A 20,042-nucleotide genomic window follows, 5' to 3' on the forward strand; every position below is an offset into this window, starting at 1 on the left:
AACAAGTAAATGTGTGAAAGTGAAAATTTCAACAAGCCCTGAGATAAGGTTAAATAACTGTATTAGTCATCATTCAGAATTATAGCGATATATTACGGAAATGTATGGATGTAAACTGCACACAGTAAATATGCTTACTATACCCGAGGGACCAAAACACCAAAACCGCCGGGATATGGTCAGCAACAGACCATTACCTATGACCTACTGGCATGTGAAGGCCAACAGTCAGCTGTCTGTGTTGAAGTTCAGTATGTACTTATCTTCAAAGAAATTAGTAAGCTATTAAAGAGACCGAATCAATTCAGCAATTTTAAATGTTACAGTATTACTGGAATAACGTAATAAACTGTGTGAATTATATTCATGAATTTAATGTGTGTTTACCTTTGCTGCTGGAAACCAAGCAGCTGTGTCAATAAAATTCTGTGAGGGAAATACATGTATTTTATAAGACTTTTAATCATTTATTATTTATTTATAGTATTCATAAATGGTCTTTTCTAAGAAGTTTGACCTTAAATGTGTTCCCCCATTTAATGATGTGCCAATGCAACTTCTTTGCCAGATACATTAAATATGTAGCAGCAGAAGCTCATCATTCCTTACCTTGTAGCATGTGACACTCGTCTACTGGCATCTTATTTTAGTGCCTCTGAAACACGGCTTGGAGGGAAACATGTTTCCAATGTTTCTATGGTAGCACTGCAACAGTTTTTGGCCGCTGCACTGTATTTTTATTCTCGATGGTTCCAAATCCCAGTTTTGGATGCCAACCAATTCAACAGTAACCACCAACAACCTGCACTGCTTATGGATCAACTCAAGGGAAGTACAACTAGGTCTATGTTTACATTCCTTATATGTGTATCGAAAGCAGAAATGATTCAGTCTAATGACATGTGTAGTTTCCAATAATTCTCTTAAAAGGGCACACAATTAAATAAAGTTCCCGTAGTGTTGATAACTATGCCTTGCTGTATGATTCACTGAATGAACACACAACTTGACTCAAATAGACTAAACATGAGTCAGGCACGTAACAGGAAAGGGCAATAACCGCATTGTCTCTTTCAAGTTAAAGTAGCAGCTGCTTAGTATGACCAAGCCTAAGTCTGCCAGGAATCTGGAGAAATTTCTACTACCACCACACACACATACACACACAGCCGCTCTGTTCATCCATAGTCCCCCTTCCCCCAACCCCTCTCTCACCAGGAGGTAGGTTCATGGCTTCTGGCTGAAATCTGGATAACAATACTATTTCCAACACAACCTGAAGACATACTTCTAAACTTAAGTGTTGTCCTGCGCAAACTATAGATGGCTCTAACCACACGATGGTACCACAAACCATGTCCCCCAGCTGATCTTAATTTTAATCTCTTTTAGACCACACATTCAAATTGATAATATTTTGTAGGAACACAATAAAAACATATCATCTTAAAAGTTTAGAGAAGAATATACATCCCCAGATAATATTACCTCTTCACAGAGACTGAATGTGCAATCTTTTCCAGAAGGGCATCCAGTTTTTGAAAATCCAGCAAATCATTTGACTTGGCATGCATCTTGTAATCCATTTATGAGCTCCACTAAACAGAAACAGAAACCAAAAACTAGAAAGCAGCAAGAAAAAATTATACAGAAGTTTGTTTTTCCCTTTTTGCCATCCAAAACACAAAAGAGACTTATTCTTCAGGCTCCAGTATGTATCCTAAAATCCCACAGAGAGCGGTCAGTAATCCTTAGTGTAGTCCAAGCGGAGTTTGAGGCTGGCTCTTCCAGGAAAAATGGCCCAGCCTGGAAACAGTGGGTCCAAGCAGGGAGGAGAGGCTGTTGGAAACCTACAGCCGGTAGGCTGTGTTAGCTGTGTGAACCGGTCCTCTCTCTACCCCATCCCCCTCTCAGCAGTACAACGGCCCAGTTGCCACAGGCTCTTCGCTCCATTGTGTGTCCTCTCCAGGGCCTCCCCAACTTAAATGGACACAAGCAGCTAGCGAGATGTGTACAACGAAGAGAGGGGAAGGCGAGAGAGGGGAGAGGGCTCCGATAAGATCCTGGCGGAGCACTTTATTCCTCTCTCACCCTCTCTCCAGCGCAGGCAGACCAGCATGCAGTTACTCAACAGTAAAAATGGCTCTGCTGCTTCCTCATTCAGGAAGCCTCAGCCCACACACCCCTCCCCTCTCTCTCTCTCTCCTACGCGCTTGCTCATTCCACCCCTCCCCTCTTTCCCCATCAATAGCTTGAGGTCCTTGCTCTCTCTCCTCTCCCTCTCTCATTCTGTTACACCTTTAACACCCCACCCCCTTCCTGTCTTTCTCTTCCATCCATTTCATCATGCCCCACCCCCACTCACTCTCTTCCCTTAGAGTAATCTTGTGTATGCCTTCTACCAATTTATGGGCCGCCTTATCGACACTCCATCCTATCCTAATCTACCATTCACATTCATTCTGAGGTTGTACTACCACAATACAAAAAAACTTTGTATTTTTCAGAGGGCTAGGGTAGCTACAACTATATCTATAAAACGTCATTAAAGAAATATGGGTGCACTAGTTTTAATCATTATGAAAAAAACTTTTCGTTAATGGAGGGTTAAAACAATGCAAAGGGTACAGGAACAGGGTAAAACAAGGAATTACCTTATAGACACATAGAAATATTTAACTCGTACAGGGTCATCAACAACTTCAATGGCAGTAACTGTACGGTATACACTTAAAGATTTGTATACTAAGAACTTGTGATTAAACTTAACACAAGCAGTATATTACAGTATATTATAGGCCGGTATAACAGTTTGCAGGTGGGGATGTGATGGAAGAGTAAACTGATCACCATATAAACCCAGAATGTGAAAACAAGCAGACCACCCACCATGACTTTTTCTAGTAGCAACTTCCAATAATTATGTTCATGACAGTACAGTGACATACTGCATTAATGTCAGGATGTACAAAACAAGTTGTATCATTTAGATCACTTCAGGTTATATCTTGAGAAATCTATAACAAAAGTTGGTATTAAGGCAGATAAATAACGAGGAAGAATCATGAATCATTTCACCAAAATATGAACGTGCAAGAAAACAGTGCCTTATTTAATATGCCTTGTGTTTTTAAAAAACACCAAAGGGAAAAGTGGGAGGGAACCAGGCAACATTTGTTAGCATAGCTGCCAGGCAGGAATCACAACTGAAGATAATGAATCTTGAATCTCATTAGACAGACATATTGACACCCTATTTACCCTACACCAATCATCCAACCTGCTTGACAACGTTGCCCCTTTAACTCTGGTAATGTAACACCAGACTTTTAACCTCTTATCCACCACTCCCCAGATAACATGAGCAAATCTTGAGTGAGGAAACCGCATAACAATTATCCACGCAAGGGGATAAGACACAAGTATTACTACGGTGTGAGTCTCCATCACAAGGTATTCAACCTCATATCTATACCTAATTTACACTATTCAGACTGAGGCAAGATGACTGATGACCTCACTTTCAAATCAATCATAAGGCTCATGTGCAAACACATGCCTACACACTTTCACAATTGATCAAATGTCAAAACCCGCTGAGATGAGGCAACTAAAGGGCCTGCCCATGCAATATGAGATCATTGGTGATTGTAATGCATGTTGTCTGTTTTCATAAATAAAAACAGTAGCAGCATTTCGGTGCAGTAGCCAGACACTGATGGCGTCCTCACAGACCCATTTCCCTGTCCACGTGCCATATGCACCACTCCCAGAGACAATACAGCAGCTGCCAGAGTGACAAAGCTCCAACCTACAGCAATTCAGAGAAGGCCAAACCGATGGCCCTGTCACTGGAGGAGGGGGAGGAGGGGGGGTCGTATTCAGACACAGGGAAGAAGGGAGGGAGGAATGATGGCAAGAGGAAGGGGCCTAGCAAGTGGAGGATTGTATTTAGACTGGGGGTTGGGTCAGAGGAAGAGGCAGCAGCGCACCGACAGACTGCAAGAAAGTCTGAGAGCCCTTCCATTAATCATCAGAGTACTGGAGCAGCTGAAATCTACAGGGACCAACAGTGGAGAAAACATGGAACTGGCAATTTGCCAACTTGATAAGGTGTAGCAAGGACTTGTGTACATATCGCTTTGTCAAGATAAAAGCAAGAGAAAAGGCAAGAAATTTAGTAATTTATAAATTACTAACCTAACAAAGAATGTCTTTCTAGGAAAATGTTGCTTTAATACTCGGAAAATCTCTAAACATTCAACAACTTGGCAATTACACAAATATACACTTGCTTACAGCCGTAGTTGTTGTTTACAACGTTTTGTTTTTTTCATAGTAGACTAAACACTTGCCGACTCAGGGTTAAACTTGAATGACATGCTCCAATGTGGGATAAATTAAAAGATCATCTTATTAATATCAATCCTGGGGAATTTTAAGTGGCTAGCATAAAGTACAGGTGTGAACATACCTAGGAAGCGTTGGGTCAACATTTAAGTCACTCAAGCTCAGACCAAATTTACAGGCATTCTGGGACATATTTGACCACATTCATTTGGTACATAGGTACAATGAGTCATGGGTCACATTAAAGACCACCCACTCAGTGGGTGTGCTCTTGCGTCAGCTGAGTTTTTCCCCAATCATTCACAAAAAAACAAAAAACAAAATGCTATTGTAAATGTTGAACTAGCGTACTCATGTACAGTGGCTTGTAAAAGTATTCATATCCCTTGAACTCTTCCATATTTTGTCATGTTACAACCGTAAACATAAATATATTTTATTTGAATTTTATGTGAAAGGCCAACACACAGTGGTACACAATTGTGAAGTAGAAAAAAAAATAATCATGACACAAAAATAGTAAAAAAGTGCAGTGTACAAAAGTATTCAGGCCCTCTTTCTCTGAGTGCAACCAATTGCCTTTAGCAGCCTGATTGATTAATACAATGTTGACCTAATGACTAAATAGATTTCACCTGTGTGTAATCTAATCTCAATACAAATACAGCTGTTCTGTGATGCTCTCAGAGGTAGGTTAAGAGAATATTGGGGAGCAACAGCATCATGAAGCCCAAGGTACACACCAGACAGGTCAGGGATAAAGTTAAGTTTAAAGCAGGGTGAGGCTATAAAAAGCATATTCCCAAGCTTTGAACATCTCACAGAGCACTCTTCAATTCATCACCCGGAAATGGAAAGAGTACAGCATAACTGCACAGAGAAGACATCTGACTAGATGGTGTGTAGGAGGCAGAAGAAGGGAACATTCTCTGTGTTTGTCCAGCTGTTGAGTGATGTGACTGAGGAAATGCATTTTGGACCACAGCTGTTGTGGTCTTGTGTTGCTGTAATGCTGAGTTACATTTCTGGGGAGGTCCAAGTTAGGGTACATGGTAGGCTACAGCATAGGGACTATAATGAAGATTTGTGAATAGAGGAACAAAATTACCCAATAAAAACTAACAACCAAAAGCAGTTAATTCCTTCAGGAGACACCGGAGATCAAACCATGAGCTAAAAAAAAAGTTTATATTGGACTAGGTGAATAGAGACACAGGGACTGTTCAGACCTGAAGATCTAATCTGGAAAATCTGACCAGCTTCAGGTACGTATGTTCAGACCTGACATTAACATGCGTCTCCAAATTTGTCTCTAGATCTGATCTCAGTTTTGTACTGCGTATGCAAATAAACCCCAACATCATCTTGGGCGCAGTAGAATATTTGAACAGCTGCCGTCTCTAATGGATCACTATCGCTGCTCCAGAACCGAGCACTGCGCTGTTTTATGTGTGTAGGTCATGACTTTGGCACACACACACTAAGTTATTATTTATTGATCTCCATCCTGACGTTAGTTAGACCTACAAAAAATTAAGATTATAACTCTGTGAACTGCATTGCGTTCATGCTACCAAAGGAATGTGGACACATGTGACCCAGACCACCTCCAAATATGGTCAGAGGTCGGATCTCTCAAATGAGATCTCAATACATCCAGGGAGTATTCATACCTGTCATTTAGGTGATATTGCCCAGATCGGATCTTAATGCAGAGACACATCTTAGTGATGTCTTTGACAATTTTGAAAATAAGGGTATGAAATAGCAGCAACTGAAAAATTAAAGTTGCAACAACTGCTTCCAATGAAAGAGACCATTACTTTGGTGAGGTTATGTCTCACATATTATTATGACATGCATATAGGTTTGTGGACAGTTAAAATGTCACAGTGGTGTGATTTGTGTAGACAACAACTGAACTTTATCAATGTCCATGGCAAAGTAAGTTCGACTGGTGAAGAAAAAGCCTTTTAGCCCTTTTTGGTGTGTTCAAAATGCAATAACTGAGGAGCAATTGTAGTTCTAGAACTTTATTTTTGGAGTCTTATTTAGTTCGTAGACCAGGATAGGTGCATTCCCAACACAAGAGAAACCTTTAATGACATGAGCACACACTGACAGATCGACAGCAACCGCAGCCTAACATACGACAAAACATAAGCCTTTGTGAAATTCTAGCGTACAGTTCTTATAGTTTTTCTTAAAAACAAAATGTAGACAAATGGATCGACAATGAAGTTCAAGCTTTATCGAACCTTAGGGCAACACTGCTGGACATTGTTGCATGTTGCTATAGCAACTGCCAGCTGGCTATTACATCACATCAGTATTCCTATAGGCAGCTGAAATACAACAAGAAAAATGCCATGGAAGGTATGTGGTTCAGGGGACCTCAGCGGGCACTGACCACAATCGGTTGGTCTGAAAGCACACAGTGATCACACCCATCTTTGAACTCACCCTTCATTTTGATTTCAGCTACACACCTGCTAAGTTTCGTGACTACATTTTGTCTACATTAGTGGTGTATGTCAACACCATTGTGATGACATAAAAAGAAAAACACAAGCTGAATACAATTTATGCCACACTACTACGGCAGGTAAATTGTCATTTTGCCTGTTACATCCTAACATGGGACAGTAATTCAATTCAATTTTATTTACAATAATAACAAGAGCAAGCATGAAGGCAACAGTGGCAAGGAACAACTCCGTATTAACAGGAAGAAACCTTGAGCAGAACTCAGCTCATATGGATCTGCCTAAGGCTGGCCAGGCTGAGACAGAAAAGAGCGAGCAGCAGGAGTAAGAGAAACACACCACCTGACCGAAGAGAATCTAAAAACCAATATGGTTTTAGGGAGCCTGACACTGTGCCAATGTGTTTATCACAAGTGACAAATGAGGCACACACATTCACACATTGTATAATACATTTCATCTATTCGTCCATTTGTTCTCAGACCACACTCGCCTTTCCATTCAGGGGTCATTCACAAGTAGGCCAAGGATGGTGTTACCATAGCAACTGAGCAGAGAGAACAGCACAAATTTAAGGGAAAGGGGAAGAAGAAGAAATAACAAGAAAGAAAAAACATATCCATGAATATGGTGGATATACTCCCTACCAAGCAATTTGACCTGAATTTTATTTATAAACCTATGGTGCAGTTGATCAGTTTCCTCTTGGACAATAAAGGTGAGCGTTGTCATATAGATCAGCTTCTTATATTTAGTGACTGCATGGCCTTTGACCACACTCCTCTATTTTATGTACACACCCACCAATGTATAGATAGTGAGAACACCTTTTACTCTTATCCAGTGATAAGTTAATCAGAACTCACCCATGACTATTCCAATAGATATAGGTCTGGGTAACAGACTAATAAAATATTGCTTTAGGAATATGGGAAATAAAAGACACAGGTAACAAGCAAGTGGCAGAGGGTAAATAATAAGACTAACTTACTTCAGTCTGCAACATTATTTGGGAAACCAAAGACTCTCCATATAAGCATGCAGCTACTGGTAAGCTAGTGTCTATCATACATACACCTGTATGTTGTTAAACAAATATGTTTCCAAATACTATGGCGAAGGTAATGGAATAAACCAATACATCAAGTTTTACGTCTATGAAGTCGGGGATGGAAAACAGCAGGGACAGAATGCTAAATAACGGGCCTCAACATGAATACTTGGATAAAGACACTAGACGGATGGACACCACTGCTTTTTGTCTACAACACACACTCATATCAGTACCATAAGGACTACAAGTACATAGACATCTGTCGGGGAGTAGGACGTTTACCAGACGCGGTGAACAAAACGATAAACTGCAAAATAATGCTGCTGGGTAGCGACCATCGTCGAGGAGCCAAAATCCTAACGTTAGGCCACAGGGCATAGATTATTGCCTTGGTTTCGCAATGGACGTCAGTGCCGTATAACAAAACAGAAAGCAAACAAAAATGAAGGCATTTTGTTGCCAAATCACGGTAGAAATCTGAGGGAAATGAACGCCAGACTTCTGTTATCTGCACAAGTGAGTGCATTCTTAGCAAATCGCCTCAATCTGAGTGTGCGCCATCATCACCGTGACGGCGTCACCGTCTCACACAACAGAAGACAGTCGACGAGCGCACTAGCAGTAGATGCTCAACGCGGTGGTCCCACAAATCATTTATTGGACTATATGTAGCATAGTTGTGGCCCACAGTGGATGAAAGAGACAAGGGGCGTCAGACAGATACACAATGTAGGTGCGGTTATTGTGTCTTTTGATAGACAACTGCCAACTAGCTTTAGCTAGCATGCTAGCCGCTCAGAACAGGCCGCCGTGCAGGAGAACGGTGTCAGTGTGCGCCGGGCATCAGTGCTACCTCTTAAGCCTTTACGCCGATGTTACCGTGTCTCTTGCCGTCTACTCATTCAGCTTACTGTGGCAACATGAGTGGCAGAATAATGTCTGAAACAACGGCGTTTACCTGGGTTTATCAGGTTGCCAGGGCGCGCGGGATCTTTCTCTCCGAGGATCCTGAACACCTCTCGTTGTCGATTACGTCACGCGTAAGTCTTCAGTTGAGGACGTAAAAAGTGTGTCACGGTCGGCGGTCGGGAAATTGCATGACATTCTACTGGACTGTGTTAAAAAAAAAAAAAAATCACAAAAAATTGATTACCTATTATTTTAAAATCAGATATAACTACATAAACTACACACAGAAACAGAACATGACTTTTATTTTTTGCTATTTTACCAATACAAAAATAGAACTGCTGGATTTGTTCACAAAAGTGCCAATGCTCAACTTTAGACTTCGTTTGCTTTTAAATATTGAGTTGCAATATACAACCTAAAGTGACTCAAATAACTACCCTAACACACAATGCTTATCTATCGGATGTATTTAATATTATATGTGAAATAATAATAAGAGACCGGCTAGAAAATCAGGATTGAGAGTCGTTGTAGAGATTGTTGTTTTGTTTTGTGGTAGTATTAATGTTTGATCAACTAACATTCACTGTGGTAGATTGTGCTCATAATTACAGCAAATATTGGCTAAAATGCAGACATTACATCTGGACAAAAGCAATGATTTGGAGCCCCTCAGTGGACAACCGCGGTTCAAAATGTATTTACTAAACCAACGTTTGATTCAAAGTGACATTCAAATTTTGAAACAATTGTTTATTTTATCAAGATGCGTTGTGTATATGAACAAAACTGCCATATAGTTGTCGATTTTCTACCGTCTAAAAAAAGTAGTTATTTACAGCACGATTGACGCATGCGCCCCGACGGTAGAAACCCGGAAGTAGTCTGAAGGTCTTGCTATGGTTGAACTTTAGGTAACGTTTTACTACTGCATGTGCGTAATCGATGTAAAATGGGTGTTAAAATAGAGGTATTTAGGGTAAGTACAGCATATTTTAAATACTTTTCACACACATTCGATATATATTTATCGTTGTCATGGTTTAAAATTGCTGTAATCTTTTCGTTTTCGATCTAGCTAGTCAGTATCATTAGGCTAACACGATAGTTTAGTTTAGTGAAGTGACTGGTTGGTGTATTTATTTTTGTTTTGAGCAGATGGTGTTATATCTGTCCTTCCCTGTGACCATGTTTTGGATATCAAACCAAGCGGAGTACTTTGAAGAATACATAGTTAAGAGGAAGGTCAGCAAAACTTAACTCGTTTTCAATCGTACACATTACTCTACTCAGTGTGGCATAGTTTGCTAACAAATGCTTTTTTTCTCGGTTCCATGATGTCCATGTATACGATATTCAGAGGGAAATCTTCCCTCCTGACGAGGGATTGCAGGTAAGTGTAATACACAGAAATCACACTGTCCATTACTGTATCATTCTGAAATAAACGGAAGAATAGCACAATTAAACCGCATGCAAGTTAACAGAGTTTTTCTGTGTAATACTGTTCTCCCCTCTATTAACAAATGCGTGTTTTAATGGAATGGAATGTGTTCAGTACTATTGCCGTACAGGACCATTTTGTGATGATAATATTGGTATCTACTGGGTTTACTTTCAGAGGAAAGAGCTGGAGGACTTCAAAGAGCGAATGCGGGCTCGAAAGGAGCAGCGGATGTTAAAAAATTTGTCTGCCCAATCTGAGAATTGAGGATTATGTTTTGAAGAAACGCATGCATCCTCTCCATCACTAATGTAGGATTATCTGGCAAGATTATTGTTTTCATTTGTTGGCAGAAGAAAACTTGTTGGACTTGAGTAAGAGCACATCACTTCAGAACTCTGCCTAATCTTATTCCCAATATTTCTTTCTACTCTTGTTTCATTTCCACATTTTTTTCAAATTTTTTTCACCACACTTTTATTTGCTGAGTTTCTGGGGTTACACTGTCATGAAATATAGATTTGTGTATTCAGTTGGTGTAATGTAATTTTGATTTATTTTGTATAAGATTTATTCGCCTTGAATTTGTTCATGCACATTATATCACGGGGTGAAGCACACTCACCCCAGTGAAAAATAATTTATTAGAAATATTGCATTTAGCCTGTGTTAAAATAAAGTAACTTTAGCTTTTGGGGTGTCCCATTGAAAAGTACATTTTATATCGGCTGATTTACTTGCTCCAGTAGGCTTCTTTGCAATGTTGGTTGTAACCTATATCAATATCTGCAATAAAGTTGGTTTTATATGAAGTCATTCTTCTCATGAGACCCACAGCCTCATTTCATTTAAATGTAATCCTAAAAACTTCAATCAAACACCAGTTCCCAGTTGCTTCTTTCTCAAGAATAGAATTAATTACTACATCATGTACGTACCCCCCATATTACTTCAGAAGGAGGTATGGTTCCCTTGAAAGAGAAAACAATAAGTAATAACATCAGAACAAAGATATGGACTCAAAGTTCTGAGATAAATCGATGAATGAATATTTAAAAGACACAAAATGTAGCTTTTCAAGGGAGAATTATGCACTGATTATGTTGTGTCTGTCATTAACTAAAATTACATGACATAATTAAATGACACATTCAGCAATTCCATGGCTTATTTTTCACCTCTGAAGTCTTTTTGGAATACAACTGACCATTTTAAAATAAAGAAATACCTCTCAGACAGACCTATTGTCATGGGTATAATCGTGGGATCTGGAAAAGTGTGAAAGGTTGATCTTGGGAAAAAAGAGTACATAGGTACTGTGGCACCAAAAGCCTTGAACTCCCTGTATTCAGGCGACAGTGGCAAGGAAAAAAATCTGTTTAAAATTTTTAACTGATTGCACCTCATAATATGTTTACTTGTCTGATCAAACAAAATGAGGTCTTCATGGCAATTTCAATAAATGAACACACATGTTGTTAGCCTAATAGTATAATTGTCGTTTTTTGACTTACTGCTATATCAATAAAATGTCAATGTGCTTGCTGGAAATTGTGTATTCAGTTAAAATATGATTCAGGGAATTATGCTATAAGGCCTGAAAGAAATAAAAGGCAGGTTTATACAAAAGGGGCAATCATTCAAAGCAATGTGATGTGAGATTACTGAGGGCAGTAGATTTACCTTGGTCCCGTTCAGACCTCGCATTAACATCCGTCCTGGGAAATCCTATCGCAACCAGCACGCATCCTGAATGAAGTACAGGTGTGAGCACATGCAGGGTGCATTGAGATTGCATTTAAGAGATCCAGTGTCTGACCACATTTGAAGGTAGTCTATTCTCTTAGTTAGCTGAAGGTATAGAGAGTGTTTTATTTTGCGATTGTTCGAACAGTGTTTGCAGGAGATTTTAATCTTGCACATCTCAAACATGGAATGATTTTTTTTTATCGACAGAGAAGGAACCTCTCTACTTTATTAATACCATGTCTTTCCTATTGCTGCACTGCAGGGAGAGACATATCCCACAATCCCTCCTGCAGACATGGGGTGATTCACAGCAGTTTAACAGGCAATGAGCTTATGTTGCAATTGCAATTTTCTGTAATGCTTAGGCCTACATTAGCTAGAGACATTCATTTTATTTAATATCCATTCAAGAGCCATTGTTTCACTTTAGTGTTATAACATCTATTCAGATATTTGTTGGTGTGGTGTGTTTTCATATAGGACCAGGACACTCCTCATTCGTGTAACATCAACCCCATCGACAGGAGTGAGATAAACATTTCAATCTCCAAATATCATTATCAAAATAAAATCATACCTGGGGCCACGTAATTAGGACATAAACTATGTTTGTAGTTGAAGGTATAAGCACAATATAATTGGCTTGCTACGATACATGAGCATCTGTTCTAATGTATTTATGACAGCTAATCAGGCTTAGCAGAGCTGGGTCATCACATAGTGTTGTGAGTGTGTATCCAGGGTTTGCCAAGACAGGGGAGCACGCAAGTATTCTGCTATGTTGATCAGCTTTTTTCTTAATAATTTAGCAGGCTTATAGTCTGAAAATACATTCATGGGATTAATTGGTTCATTGTCCAACATAACCAAAAGGGTAAGTTTTATATTTTATTACAATATATTGTCTGAATTTTTATTATTGTATGTTTGTTGTATGCTAAGAACACGGGCGATATAGGCTGATTAGTTTTGTTCAGCCTGTTTAGAATTAAAAAAAAAAAAAAACTTTAAAAGCTGTATTTTTGTCAAGAGCCAGATAGCCAAGAAGTACTGTTACTAGTTGTCATTAGGGATGTGTGTATTGACCCAGAAATATCAATACTTCCGACCTAGACGTATGTTTTTAGAATCGATCGTCGCATCAAAATATCGATACCAACTCCACTTTCCTGAGAAATATTAATACTTTTATGATACTGAATCTGTGATCAATTCTAAAAAAGTAAGAAGCATGGAGAGGGAGCACAGGGAAAAGCCCACACACCTGAGACAGATGTCTATGATGGTTGTGTTGATTCTTTTCTTAAGACAAGGGGAATAGGTGAGATTTTAAATACCTGACATGGTGGATCCTGGGGGATCTGTCAGATCCATCAGGTCCATCATGCCTACAGGACATGTCACATCTACTAGATGACGCCTCTGAAGAACACTGCAGGTGACAGTCGAAACATGTCAGGTATTTAAAATCTTACCTATTCCCCTTGTCTTTATAACAGAATCAACACTACTATTGAAGACCACTTTGTCCGGTCAAACGAATTATATCGAAGTCAGAGGGACTGCTCTTATTTTCATTTTCATTTGATGTTGTTGTTTTGTTTTTTAAAAATGTTATTTGCTCAGATTTTCAGTTGACTTACTGATTTGCACTGCTTGTCTTTAATTGCTGTGATTCAAGAGAAGTCTGATGTTTGACAGCTTGTTTAATTCTTATACAGAGGTATAAAACACATTTTTCGTAATTACATTCACAAATGTTCATTGTAAATGCCATCATTTTCAAATGTAGACATCTAAAAGTGTTGATATTAGCCTATTATTTGGTATCAGATCGAAAGGAAAGATGGCGGTATTGCACATCTCTAAGTGACATAAACCTTCATAGTATGATAGGCCAATCTTGGGGGGTTCCATCTCTGTAGGATGATGCCAACCTTCACTCCACACGTACCGGTTCCATCGCCCTCCTATTCCCAAGCCAGAGAGAACCTGGTGAAGGCGATCCCCCCCAAGCTCCTTTGCCTGCTGGCATGTGGAGGAAAAGATTGTCGCTATGAGGGACCGGAGTGCTGGAAATTAAGTCAACAAGTTATTCGAGGCCTTTTCTCCTCCTGGTGAGACTATTTGGCAGGTGTCTCATTAATGTTTTGTTTCTGTGATATGTGTGTGATAACCTTTATTGATTATGAAATGTCTTCCCATCCCAGGGTGACGGATGATATAATTGCCATGGCACGACCATCCAACCATCTAATTGAGAAGTACAACATTATAGATCAGTTTCAAAGGTAACTGCTGCTCAGTACCATTCTCATGTTGGGTGCAAATATTCACGGTAATTGTGTGATTTCAGCAATTATGTGTGATCACTGTTTCATTTTTCAACCACCTGTATACATAATAAGTGGAAAACAATATTAAGATCATAAATGGTTAAAACAGCCTTTTAAGTATTAAATTTGTTAAAATTAGAAAAAGACATCTCAAATAATTGGTATTTAATGTCATTGAACCATGTTAAATGAAGTCTATGTTGTGGACATGTAATTTATTAAATTAGATATTTTACTCATATTACTCATACTTGTGACTTCTCCCAGGTTAAACATCAGAACCATCATCAACATGCAGCTCCCAGGAGAGCATGCTCACTGTGGACCTCCTCTAGACCCAGAAAGTGGTTTCACATACTCTCCACAGACCTTCATGGACAATGACAGTGAGTTCCTGACACACTGCACACAACACAAATTTCATTGCATTTTAAAACTAAATAGTTAAACCAGCAGTTCTTTGTTGAATCTGTACCAAGTCAATGTATAAATAAACAGAAAATAGTTAAGGCTGTGAAAAAACATTATGCATTCTCACATGTTCTCACCATGACTACACATTACGCAAAATACATTGGTGTATTCATATATCTACGTGTATTTATTTGCAGTTTACTTTTACAACTTTGGGATGCCAGATTTTGCCGTGTCATCTCTTGTTGGCATAATTGATGGTGTGAAAGTTCTGGACTTTGCAGTGAAGGAAGGGAGGGTGGCTGTGCACTGCCATGCGGGTCTTGGCAGGACAGGTGAGGTCACCATATATGCGTTACCCACAGTTCAAATATTGTGACCATCAGCTTGTGTACACTTAGCATGTTTGCTGTCTCTGCTTTGTTCTTGCTAATCAACAGGTGTCCTGATAGCCTGCTACTTGATCTACACCTTGCGCATCAGCCCAAGTGAGGCTGTCCATTATGTGCGGATTAAACGGCCTCGTTCTATTCAAACCCGAGCGCAGATAAGCCAGGTGTTTGACTTTGCTCGTCTGCTTGGCACACAGCTGGTTCAGTACCCAGACCTCAGCCTGCGGCATGGAGCCCATTTCACCCTGCAGCAGTACCTGAACCGACAAGCACTACTGCTGCATGGCCAGGAGGCACGCAATCTCAGACAAACACCCAAGGTCAGGATTTTGTCATTATATTACGTAAGCAAGTGTTATACCTTACTGTACTGAAGAACAATTAACCTTCTCCTCCTTTCTGACCTCCTCTTGCTCATGTGATTAGGTGGTGTACCTCCTGTGTGTCCGTCTCTCCTGCTTAGCCCTGGGTCTCCCGTCTCCTCCAGAGGTTCATTCTGAGCTTGAGAAGAGGGCAGCAATCAGGGCCCTGGGCAGGACTGTGAAAGAGACCCTCGTGGCCAAGCAGTACCTGCCCTTGCTGGGGCAAGTCCACAAGGGCTCATGGACAGGCTCAGGGTCAGTATCCTCCTGGGATGAGCCACTGGGATTCTTCGAGAGGAAAAGAGAAGTGTTGCTGGACAAACGCAGCTACAGTGACTCTGACCTCAGCAAGCTCACAGTAAATGAAATCTCACATCATACATTCGCAATTATATAGATATTCTGACTGCCCTCTGTATTATAAGACTATTATAAGACTGTTTATATCTTATAACTTTTGTTGATTTCTGTCCTGGAGGACCAGGAGCTGAATCCATACAGCACTACACCACTTGGAAATGAGAAGAACTGGTGTGTACAGGATCGGATAAGGGCTAATCTGAGACCAGTTAGTCCGGTCTTTGCTACATATTCTTCAGGTCATCACACTACAAACAAGGAATCTCATACACTTAGTTTCCCAAACATGAGAACAAGCAGCAGCTGTGCTAACAAATCAAAGTGTACAACTAAAAAGGCACTTCCCAAATACAGCTCCAATATTGAGGTAATATATGCTTATTAATAAATAATAACAATATAATCTTAAAGTATTGCTATCAATGCCTTAAACTTTCTGTCCCCTGTCACATGAAGTTGTGCAGGCAACCGCATAATCCAGGCTCCGCCTCAATGGCCCGTCCCGTTGCTAAGGCAATGGCAGAGCAGGGTCCTCCAGGGGAAACCATTCTGCAAAGGTCGGCTCTAATGCAGGTACTAGTTAAGTGTGGTTTTACATCAGAACACGTCACTTTCACTTTAAAGCCACTGAATTATTACTGCCCTTCACCTTTTCAACAGGAGGAACTGAACAGCAGTGATTGTGGCTGGGCTCTGCTAGTCACAGAATCAGATCCTCATGTTCTCAGTTGTCTCTTATGGACCTGGTTGGAGAGGTTAAGGGTCAGTTGCATTGGAATTATTGGAATTTCAGATCAAACTCCCCATGCAGTGGAAAACATGTCTTTCTCAGTCCCATTCTTTTCCGACTTCAACTAGGAGCCTGTTCTGAGTGCTGAGGATGTAGAAAAGCTGAGTATTGGAGGAAGCAGCAGAAAACCTCTCAATGTGCTCAAGAAGGTAAGGACGAATGTGACAATAGCATCTTTGTCTCTTTAATATCCTTAAAAAGTTTGTATTGCTTGGAAAAGGGTAAAATGTAATTTGAAATATTACATCATACAGCCACAGAGACACACCATCTATTGCCTCCTGAGCTGCATGAGTACAGTAGCCAATCTGTGTCCACACAGAGAGGATGCAATGCTCCAACGACTGATGCAGGCACTTACAAGGGTAAGACAGATTGGAAATATGGTGAGAAAAGCACAAGCACAAGGGCTATAGCCTAAATTGCATGATTGTTTGTTGTTGTTTATTTGTTTTGTTTTTTTAACCCTACAGCGCCCTCAAGAGGAGATTGGGAGCCTCGCACCTTTGATGAAAGTATTGAAGGCCAGTATGGGAGAAACCTTCCATAACCACAGATACCTCACAAGAGCCTGCAGCACCAATGCTCCACTTTGAAGAGGAGAGGCCATATCATAATAAAAAGCTAATGGAACATTATTTTTTTCTTAAAGGCCAGCGTTTCATCCTGGTACTTGTGTGAGAATTATTTGGCAAAATAAGATTTCAATTTCAATTGGGGAAAAACTAAACAAACAAACAACTAAAAATCATTAGAGTGTGTTTCAGTTTTTGTGAAACTTCAGTCAAGATTATACATCTGAAGTCTCAATCCATGGGTCATTTTTAATGTATCAGAAGTACACATAGACATGGAATCACAGCAGTTATCTTTATACTGAGCATGTATTTATTTTCTAGATATAGAAAATAAAGTTCCAAAGACATCGACTGTGAACTTCCATTTGTGATATTTTTGTTCATACACAGCAAAATCAGCATACCCAAATCAACACCATCAAGTTAATGTCAACACTTTTAAAGTGCCTATATGGGTCCTCATCACAGAGTATTAATTTGCCTCTTGTGCTGGTATGTTAACACTCCCAGTGTGTTATAATTGACTCTTTTTATAGTTAAAATTTAACACTTCTCACCACTAACTCATAGTGTTAATTGTTAACTACTACAGGCGTTTACTCCATATTTACACAGTATGGTATAAACATTTATTTTGGTTACCTGTTACATGTAAAATAAATTATGATTAAATAAAGAGGTCATGTTAAGCTTAAAACATTTACTTTAAAATGCACCACAGTAACAAATACAAAATACATTTAAATCATATAACTATCTGTATAACATACATTAGATGCTACTTTACATTAAACTTTCCAGATACTTTGTTCCCAAACATCAGGTAAAATGAGAGAGAATGAGTAGCTGCTACAGCAGATGTTAAACTGTCTCCAGCCTCCACGCATGATTGGCCTCAGGGTCATAGTAGAATTCCTGCTAATAGAAACACAAATTGTTCTTGGTTCTGCAGCAGCAGTAGAGATCCGTTAGACTCAACAGACAATAGATAAATATTCTACTGGACCCCAGATGATGTCTGGGTTTATTTGCATACAGAGTGCGGAACTGAGATGGAATCAGGGGAAGCATTTGGAGACGCATGTTAATGTCAGGTCTGACCACACTTAAAGATGGTCACTTGCGAGCCAATAGCCCACATCGGATCTTAATGCAAGAGGCCCTAGGGAGTGCATGACATTATGGAGGTCATGACCGAGTGGGGCTCAAAAACCCAGACAGGCCCAGAGAGAACGTGCCTATTATTATACTATAAAAATACTATCAGGGCAACTAATAGTCTTCCTCCAGCCAATTCAGTGGAAGGCCATTAGTGGCTCTTATAGCCTTGAAATTTGGCACGGAGTTTGTCCACTGAAGGCAGCAGGTATTTGTTAGGAATCTCAGTCTAAACTTATTTAGTGATCTGAGGCTGACGCATGGGTGCAACCCCTGACATTTCTTCAATCTGCCAATCTATCAAGTTGCCATAACTATAGAAATCGGCCACATTGGCCACATGCTGTTTATCCAGCAACAGCAGCAGGCAAACCAGTCTAACTCTACCATGTCCCTCTGGAAAGTCACAACAAGGAACACAACAGCTACTTACAAGATGCTTGTTTGTCTGCATTTCAAGGGATCAGCCACAAATACAGAAGGGATTCAACATGACTAGTAATTAATTATGGTAGTGTGATGAATCGCCACAAAATCCAGCTGCCTTGCAAGGTAAGGTGTGTCATGGTGACGTGCAAATTTCCCCTGTGGACCCGTCACCTTGGGGCTGGATGGAGCTGTTCCTATGGTCAGTATCATTGCCAAGGGAGAAGAAACTGCAAGCTCAACGCAATGTTGGACTGAAACTGACAATTTTCTTTGCCCTGTGTTTTTATATCAGTCCATATTTGCACATCCTACAGTACAGGGCCACGTTATACAATTAAATCTAAAGATGCCACCTCATGGCAAAGACATTACTGATTTTAACCAGACATTTTTATGGAAACCATAATGTAAAAGTCTAACACTCTTCTCTTACAACATGTAGTTTTGGTGGCCTTAGATAATGCTTGTCACACTGCATCAAAATGATTCTCGTGGGATGAATGTCGATGTACTGCACATTACCCAGAAATAGTTTTTAAGAGGTGACACATGTTCTCACGTTCTTAAGAACAGAAGTTCGTAAATCATTTGTATGAGCATCTCCAGAATGGCCTAGTTGTCTATGATCTTTGAAGTATGATCTTAGAGGATTATGTTTGTCTTGGTGGCACTCCTCTCTGGGATGTGTCCCTAGGACAGCCAACCAGCTGCTGAACTTTTCATCCATTGTGATGAAGTGTTGACGCGATTTTCCTCATGTCTCATGAGATGATATAAATATAGTTGGCATCAGACAGTGGCCAGTTGGATTTTTCAGTCCCTCCCCGAGCCACTCATGACAGTGTGTGTATTTCCTTCTTGCAGCTGTTTCCCCTTTCATGCTGTCATTCAGTTTGAATGTCAAACTGAAACAAAAGTATGTGTTTTACGACGTGATAAATTGATGAATACTATTCCATGAGACGGAACGTGTGAGATTATGTTTACATATATGTATGCAAATCTTTATTCTCTCGTGTTAAATATACATACATTCGATCTATTGTTTTTCAACTTATTTAAAAGTTTAATTTTGGATCTCATGTGCGCGTTGTCCTGCTGTGCTGCAACGCTGCAGATTGCCCCACTGCTGGATAAATAAAGAATGATCTTATCTGAAATGATCTCAAATCTACCATAATAAATTAGTGGTTACACTGAATCGCATCACACTTACATGGTTTAAGAC

At 39.8% G+C, this 20,042-nt stretch overlaps 3 protein-coding genes across 7 annotated transcripts in view; 2 read left to right on the forward strand and 1 right to left on the reverse strand.

The window, feature by feature from the left end:
• Positions 1–8,942, reverse strand: part of brd4 (bromodomain containing 4) — a 26,647-nt gene extending 17,705 nt beyond the window's left edge. For 2 of the 4 annotated variants that reach the window (XM_047571085.1, XM_047571086.1), the window contains exon 1: positions 1,489–2,145. In XM_047571085.1, coding sequence (XP_047427041.1) covers positions 1,489–1,586 — 98 coding nt within the window. In that variant the 5' untranslated portion in view covers positions 1,587–2,145. Of the gene's footprint in view, positions 1–1,488; positions 2,146–8,848 lie in introns of those variants that run through there. The other 2 variants (XM_047571087.1, XM_047571084.1) reach the window with 2 other exon arrangements.
• On the forward strand, positions 8,471–11,062 carry LOC124997416 (protein PET100 homolog, mitochondrial). Of its 2 annotated transcripts, none has more exons than XM_047571088.1 (4): positions 8,471–8,619; positions 9,961–10,047; positions 10,163–10,195; positions 10,424–11,062. In XM_047571088.1, exons 1-4 carry the CDS (start codon positions 8,584–8,586, stop codon positions 10,511–10,513), a joined length of 246 nt encoding a protein of 81 aa, XP_047427044.1. In that variant the 5' UTR covers positions 8,471–8,583; the 3' UTR covers positions 10,514–11,062. The 2 variants fall into 2 exon arrangements, with proteins under 2 accessions (XP_047427044.1, XP_047427045.1); XM_047571089.1 differs by lacking the exon at positions 8,471–8,619 and adding an exon at positions 9,646–9,781.
• Positions 11,063–12,731: 1,669 nt separating this feature from the next.
• zgc:77752 (uncharacterized protein LOC393862 homolog) lies at positions 12,732–17,635 on the forward strand. Its single transcript, XM_047572280.1, has 13 exons — positions 12,732–12,869; positions 13,921–14,112; positions 14,206–14,286; positions 14,599–14,717; positions 14,943–15,080; positions 15,186–15,457; positions 15,564–15,857; positions 15,978–16,226; positions 16,316–16,432; positions 16,520–16,621; positions 16,718–16,798; positions 16,904–17,014; positions 17,123–17,635. The coding sequence occupies exons 2-13, from the start codon at positions 13,922–13,924 to the stop codon at positions 17,243–17,245; spliced, it is 1,878 nt and encodes a 625-aa protein (XP_047428236.1). The 5' UTR covers positions 12,732–12,869; position 13,921; the 3' UTR covers positions 17,246–17,635.
• Positions 17,636–20,042: the final 2,407 nt, after the last annotated feature.

The sequence above is a fragment of the Mugil cephalus genome, chromosome 20 (genome assembly GCF_022458985.1).
Source record: "Mugil cephalus isolate CIBA_MC_2020 chromosome 20, CIBA_Mcephalus_1.1, whole genome shotgun sequence".
Lineage (NCBI taxonomy): Eukaryota > Metazoa > Chordata > Actinopteri > Mugiliformes > Mugilidae > Mugil > Mugil cephalus.